Source organism: Branchiostoma belcheri, unplaced genomic scaffold, assembly GCF_001625305.1.
Source record: "Branchiostoma belcheri isolate BF01 breed outbred unplaced genomic scaffold, Haploidv18h27 scaffold276, whole genome shotgun sequence".
Classification (NCBI taxonomy): Eukaryota; Metazoa; Chordata; class Leptocardii; order Amphioxiformes; family Branchiostomatidae; genus Branchiostoma; species Branchiostoma belcheri.
The window spans coordinates 28,490-36,224 of NW_017803883.1; the positions used below are offsets into that span (position 1 = coordinate 28,490).

Here is a 7,735-nt window from a genome sequence, read left to right on the forward strand (position 1 = left end):
GCAGAAGTTTTCTATGAAATTAGGCACGGAATATACCCTTAACAGCCCCAAATTTAAAGTGCGTCAAACGAATGACACTGTTTCACACAGTAAGGCTTCCCGTCAATCGTTGGCGTTGTTTGTACTCTTAACAGAGCGTACTTGAAAGTGCGTCATTGGTATGACACAGTTTACCACGGCAGAAGTTTTCTATGAAATTAGGCACGGAATATACCCTTTACAGCCCAAACTGTAAAGTGCGTCAAACGAATGACACAGTTTCACCACAATAAGGCACGGCGGTCTTGTTTTGTGGTCTTAGGAATCATATTTGAGTCACGTTGGTTTATAAGTTTATATAGTCAGGGTTCCTTGTACATGCTCTGTTAAGAGTGTATAGCACGCCAACTTTTGACGGGAAGCCTTACTGTGGTGAAACAGTGTCATTCGTTTGACGCACTTCAAAGTTGGGGCTGTTAAGGGTATATTCCGTGCCAAAATTCGTAGAATAATTTATTCCGTGGTAAACTGTGTAATTCTAATGACGCACTTTCAAGTATGCTCTGTTAAGAGTACATACCACGCCAACTTTTGACGGGAAGTCTTACTGTGGTGAAACTGTGTCATTCGTTTGACGCACTTTAAATTTGGGGCTGTTAAGGGTATATTCCGTGCCTAATTTCATAGAAAACTTCTGCCGTGGTAAACTGTGTCATACCAATGACGCACTTTCAAGTATGCTCTGTTAAGAGTGTATGCCACGCCAACTTTTGACGGGAAGCCTTAGTGTGGTAAAACTGTGTCATTCGTTTGACGCACTTTACAGTTTGGGCTGTTAAGGGTATATTCAATGCCTAATTTCATAGAAAACTTCTCCCGTGGTAAACTGTGTCATTCCAATGACGCACTTTCGAGTATGCTCTGTTAAGAGTACATACCACGCCAACTTATGTCGGGAAGCCTTACTGTGGTGAAACTGTGTCATTCGTTTGACGCAAGTTGGGGCTGTTAAGGGTATATTCCGTGCCTAATTTCATAGAAAACTTCTGCCGTGGTAAACTGTGTAATTCTAATGACGGCACTTTCAAGTATGCTCTGTTAAGAGTGTATGCCACGCCAACTTTTGACGGGAAGCCTTACTGTGGTGAAACTGTGTCATTCGTTTGATGCACTTGATAGTTTGGGCTGTTAAGGGTATATTCCGTGCCTAATTTCATAGAAAACTTCTGCCGTGGTAAACTGTGTCATACCAATGACGCACTTTCAAGTATGCTCTGTTAAGAGTACATACCACGCCAACTTTTGACGGGAAGCCTTACTGTGGTGAAACTGTGTCATTCGTTTGATGCACTTGATAGTTTGGGCTGTTAAGGGTATATTCCATGCCTAATTTCATAGAAAACTTCTGCCGTGGTTAACTGTGTCATACCAATGACGCACTTTCAAGTATGCTCTGTTAAGAGTGTATACCACGCCAACTTTTGACGGGAAGTCTTACTGTGGTGAAACTGTGTCATTCGTTTGATGCACTTGATAGTTTGGGCTGTTAAGGGTATATTCCGTGCCTAATTTCATAGAAAACTTCTGCCGTGGTAAACTGTGTCATTCCAATGACGCACTTTCAAGAATGCTCTGTTAAAAGTAACTGTTATATACCACGCCAACTTACTGTGGTGAAACAGTGTCATTCGTAGACTGGAATTTCTGTCTAGGAGCTCTGATAATATAACTAGTTTACACAAATTTAGTGTCTGCAGTCTCCAGCAGATTAACAACTATTTCTTATAATTGTCTTACATCGGGCAGCGAATATATCAAATTTTGCTTTTAATCAAACAGCTGCTCTGTGTGAAATTCTTAAAATGTGAATTCACGAAGCGTACGCGTTTTCCAGACACGAGATATGCTTTGGAAATTAAACCAGTTGGTCATTTGCTACAATACACATCCAGCATTGATTTCCAGACAGCCCCTCACCTGGTCTAGCAGAACCCCTAGGCCTCCTGCAAATGTTTTTACACTGGGTGGACATGAGGCAATTTTCAAACATTGGGCAAAATCTGTGGACATCGGGGTCAAAAGTGGTTTCTATGTGTTGCTAGGGGAGGCAACGGCCACTTTTCTGGGTGTTGGCTCCATGCTGCAAAGTTGAGTTTAACGGTGGTGAGTATACTTTCTGTGATAAAGCTGTGTCATTCGTATGACGCACTTTAAAGTTTGCGTCATTCCAATGACGCACTTTCAACTCTGCTCTGTTAAGAGTATATACAATGCCCACTTTTGACGTGAAATTTTCTGTCATGATGAAACTTGCGGTCAATCCTATGAGTAGTATGACGCAATTTCAAACTTGCTCTTCGATAATAATACGTTTATTGCAAGTTCGTGCCCTTGGCCTTGGGCTAATAGCAAGTAACAAAGACATGGAGACAACGATACATGGAAAAATACATACAAAAGGATTGTTAAAGTTGCTATACTATTTTCTAGAAGGTAATCGTCTAAAACCGTGATTACGATGAGCAGCATAATAAAGGATTTGTGAGGCTTTCTTCGTTTCAGTCACAAAACAACCTATGGTGTGGTCATCGCTGAAAGCCCAGTGCTTTAGCCTCACTTTCTTGAACATTTCGTTAAGTCGTTACTTCATAAACGCTGTCAGAGGATGCTTACTACATTTGTACTACTCCCGTACACTACCGTCACAACTTGGTAGCGTGACCCGGAAACAGATGTGCCTCGGCTCCTAAGCGGACACCTCAAAACCCCCATGTGGTGCGTATTTGGGCTTGAAAACAATGGCGGAAACCATTGAAAACTATCTGAATATGCATCAATTTTAACTCGATAAATCTCGTTTCTCGCAGAAGTCTGATTGCTCGGGTGCACTGCAGGAGCTAGGACAACTCGTGACGATTACAAAGACACATTTATATGGCTGATTGGACCGTTTTTGTGTGAACTGTTGAGTTTTTCCGTGACCATGTCTTATGCCTCATATCGGCGCGTCACATGCCGACTAGCTATTTTACTACTTTTCTGTCGCGCTGTGGAATATTTAGGCTGATCTAAACATCGGCAACCCGGCCAATTGTGGAGTTATATTGTAGGGAAGCTCGGGACAGCAAAAAACCGGGTCAAAAACGGAGCATCGGGCAGCCAACGGGAAATGTGCAGTTCTGCCAATGGATCTTTCCACGACTCTTGCTAAGGGTAATGCAATGTAAGCCCGAATCAAGAGTCGCCACGGCTAGGAATCTATGCAATGTAAGCCCGAATCAAGAGTCGCCACGGCTAGGAATCTGCAAGTTTTTATGTTAGGAATTTTAAGAGCGGCTCGACATGGGTCTTTTATACTTCTAGACACGTTTTAATTATCATGAAAGTTCATCTGTTTAGGGTTAAAACTTTCGTTCCAACACAAATTATGTACTGCCCCCCTCCCCACCAAATATCCATCCAAAATACACTTCCAATGCAGGCTTCTACTTCCAAACAAGCATCCAAGAAGAAAACATTAACGACAAAAATGATCTTACCTGTAAGTCTGTGGTGGTTAGTGGTCTTCTCGACTTCTGGAATTCCGTAAAATCGCGTCAGATCGGAATAGACGTCGATGGAATAAATCAAAATGGCGGCGGGTCAAAGGTGAGAGGTTACAGACCGGATACTTACTTGACAATGGGTCAAACCACAGATCGCCGCTTAACGAGTTCCTCTAATATGTTTTTTTAGGAAAAATGTCGTTCTACGTATATTTCTATTTAGGTTTAACGAAGGAAAACATATTGTTTTTACTCAATTTCCTCTTCTCCAAACACTAACCTCTGACCTGGCCAATGACATGATTTGTTGACGTATGTCACCATGGTGACTGGTGTTGGGTTACATAATGTTGCAAATTTCATGGTCTGCTCTGCTCCTGTCACTATATACTAGTAGTACATGTATGTGAATATGTTTGAGTAAAAATTAACAGGGCAGACCATGTCCGAAGGTAAACATTATGCTTTGCAAATGTTACTTCTCTAGTTTTAATTCTACTTCTGTATATATATAGAATACAACACGGGGTATTCCGTATCGCCCGAGGTATCGGCCCGACCGCGGGTCGGATCGCCCGACGGCCGCAGGGCGATTCGACTCGCGGGAGGGCCGGGACCGAGGGCGATGCGGAATACACCGTGTTGTATTTTATTTATGTCATACCCACCCAAGAACACACGCCTTTCAATGCAAGATAAGCCAAAAGTTGGTGCCACTGAACCCTAAACTGCAACAACATAAATTCCAACGTCCGGATTCTGTATTCGAATTTTCGAAAGGGGCACAAGCGGGTAGGGCGAAACGCGTTCGAATCGTTTTATGGAAGCCATGGAAGCGTTCGATAACGGGTTCCGGACCGGGCCGTCCGGTCCGGAACCCGTTATCGAACGTTATCGCGGCCCGGGTATGATATAAGTATGAATATAACCGTTTTGTGCTCGTATGTCCTGGAGGTAAAAACAAGTTACGAAAGCAAAGGATTGACAATAACCAGGCAATATAATATAGCACAAAATTCATTTAATTTTGAGAGATCTTTACCTAAATTGTGCAAAATTTTCTCTAAATGTTACACTCATATCCACAATCCAGTTTACCTTTTAAGTATAATATATATTGCTGTAAGATAAAACAATATAAATACAAAGACAGTACAGACTACTAAGTTATGTATACTATACAAAAAATGCTTATGTTTAAAATGTAATGCTATTAAAATGTTACAATATTCATTCGAAAATATTTGACTTAAACAAGACTTTAACAAGGAAATACCAATGTTAAGAAATTTTAGATACCCAGATCAGTGTCAAAAATAAGTGAACAGTCGATTTTAACTCACAGTGCATCTATACTTAAGTACTGTAGCCTCTACCAGGCTTCGGGAGGCGGCTGGAAAGAGTAGAAATCAGCCAAATAGACAGATAACATGCCCGGGGAGTTTGTCTGCTGGGAGAGAGCATTTTTCTGTCTCCCGAAGCCTGGTAGAAGCTATATGTACTGAACCTATCCCAGATGCAAAACCTACATAATATTAGGTGGAATTTCACATAGGCTTTTCTCAGGCACATAGTTTGCAGTTAAAATGATATTCTTTGCCAATCTGCCTGAATATCTGTATCTGTATAGCCGGTATACATGTAACTGCCTTTCAGTGAAACACATCAGCTTTGCAGGCACGCGGCGTGGCGGCAGCTGGCTATATCACACCGATAGACTTGTTACACCTAACCCTTGAACATCTAACTCTAGACATTGTTTAAAGTTATGTCCAATTCCAGTGCAAATTTCTTTACCACAGAGTAGTTTTCAGGTACAGATTAACACTACAGAAAATATGGTCACACGATACCCATGTTTTGTGATATAATTCTTATATTATGTCTAGCGGTGACGTGAATATAGGCATTTTGCTAGATGAGTGCGTCACCACTATGTATTGTATTTTTGCATGTTGAAATAAAAATTAAAAGAAAGGTCACTCCTGGAGATTTTCTTCTTCCATTTTGACTTTCTAGCTACAAGAGGACAAAGTTGTTGGTGGTGCACTTCTCACACTTGTAGATTCAGCTTCATTCTCATGGTTCATCAAATTTGATTGATTTATAAAATGTGCAGACAGTTCGAATTGTCTAGCTGCAGAGTTGTTACAAAGATGGCACATGCAAGGTTTTTCTCTTTTATAAGTTTTATGGATTCGCATGTGTTGGGATAAGGCAGATCTGTTTGTTGTCCGGTACCCACACTCCCCACAAATATAGTGGTCCACACCGTCGTGTGTTCCTAGATGTTTGTTCAAAGTACATTTCCGGGCAGTAGAAAAGTCGCACTGGTCACACTTGTAGGGTTTTTCTCCTGTATGGCCTCTCATATGTTGGGAAACGTCAGACTTTTTAGCTGACCTGTATCCACACTCCCCACACATGTAGGGTTTCTCACCGGTGTGTTTTAGTCGATGTGTGTCCAAAGTGCATTTTAATGTTGCAGAATAGTCACACTGGTCACATTTGTAGGGTTTTTCACCTGTATGGGTTCTCATGTGTCGGGATAAGGTAGACTTCTGAGTTGCCCTGTACCCACACTCCCCACACATGTAGGGCTTTTCGCCGCTGTGTATTGCTATATGCCGGTCCAAAGTTGCCTTGTGTGTTGTAGCATAGTCACACTGGTCACACTTGTAGGGTTTTTCTCCTGTGTGGGTTCTCATGTGTCGGGATAACTCTGACCACCAAGTCGCCCTGTATCCACACTCTCCACACATGTAGGGTTTCTCACCAACATTATTCAATTTCACATTTTGTACTACAATCTTGTCAGCATTGCTACTTTTGCTGTCGCAGTTGACTGGTGAAACCCCGGTGGGAGACGCATCACAGCAGTTCTGACCAACTCTGGTGGGAGACCCATGTCCTGCTGTGGCCATGTCCAACCTAAAGTCAAGAGAAACGAAATTTTAAATTAGAGATGGATCATTCAGTGCTAGAATTAAGATGAGCAAAAACCATGGTGAAATCATTTATAAACTGATCATAGGCTATAGACACCTTCACCCTTAGTATATCCAAGTGAAGTTAAACATTTACATGTAACAAACTACTGCTCTGTTCATATTGTTACTCAAACACAATCCGATATCATATACTAGTATACAATATTATTATCATATACAATGGATAGTAATTACAAAAATACATGGTGACCAGCCCCTCAAACAATAAAATGTAACCCAACACCACAGGGTGTCTGTCAAAGCACTCGTTACCAAAAAAAAAAATGGGTCAAATCATATATAGGAAGCTATGTTGAATTTCGACGCCTGTAAAAAGGTAACATTTTGCAAATCAAATTCATAGTGTTCATCTTCACATACGAATTTTACAATCAATCTTACTTCCGTGTCAACAACATCTCAGTCCCTGGATAGCGGCTAATTTGTCTGTAAATAATGTAAAGTGATTTCGCCCCCCTCCCCCTTCATTTCTACCTGTTTCACACCCACAAAATGCCTATAAATTATGACCTTACTGTGATTCTTCTTCCACAGAAATGGTCTAAAACTATTCCCACCAACATTAGAATACTTTTGTGTCCGTTTCTAAGCCTTACCTGCTTCCTATGATGGTTTTTCTCTTCACGTAAACCGGAACTCGGGCAGCTTTGCTGTCCTTTGTTCCTTCCGTCGTATGTTGAGGTCAGAGGTGAACTCCATGTGGGTCAGAGGGGAATTTTACTCCCCTGATTACCCAAATAGTACAGTATTCTTCCGCCAACACCTTTACAGATTTTATCAATGTTTCTTACAAAAAGATGAATCAAAAACGAAACTCCCCATTACAATTCAGTATTATTCGTGGCATGGTTGAAGCATCTAAGCAAAATTTAAGATTATATTTAGGGGGTTTTTGTTCTTTCCGGCGGCCATGTTTCTTTTCAAGAACGTCCTGGAGTTGTACTCTCCAAGCAGAGGTTTGGGGTTATTTTTGGCGTTTTTAGCTTTTTTTTGTCGGGGTTTGTTTTTTGCACTGGCATTTTCCTTTCACCCAACCCAACCCTTTTTGAGTGAAAGAAAAATTCCAGGGCAAAAAAGAAACCCCGATAAATAAGGCTAAAAACACGCCAAAAATAACCCCAAACCTCTGCTTGGAGAGTACTGGAGCTGTCTCACACCGCAGTTTCTCTGCAGCTTTGCACCTACCAATGTAAACACTCG

The 7,735-nt window shown here is 41.4% G+C and overlaps 1 protein-coding gene across 1 annotated transcript; it reads right to left on the bottom strand.

Moving 5' to 3' along the window:
* Window positions 1-4,585: 4,585 nt before the first annotated feature.
* Window positions 4,586-7,241, bottom strand: LOC109472455 (zinc finger protein 525-like). The gene is made up of 2 exons (XM_019772235.1): window positions 7,132-7,241; window positions 4,586-6,455 (listed from the first exon to the last, which is right to left on the bottom strand). Exon 2 carries the CDS (start codon window positions 6,446-6,448, stop codon window positions 5,540-5,542), a length of 909 nt encoding a protein of 302 aa, XP_019627794.1. The 5' UTR covers window positions 6,449-6,455; window positions 7,132-7,241; the 3' UTR covers window positions 4,586-5,539.
* Between the last annotated feature and the right edge of the window lie 494 nt (window positions 7,242-7,735).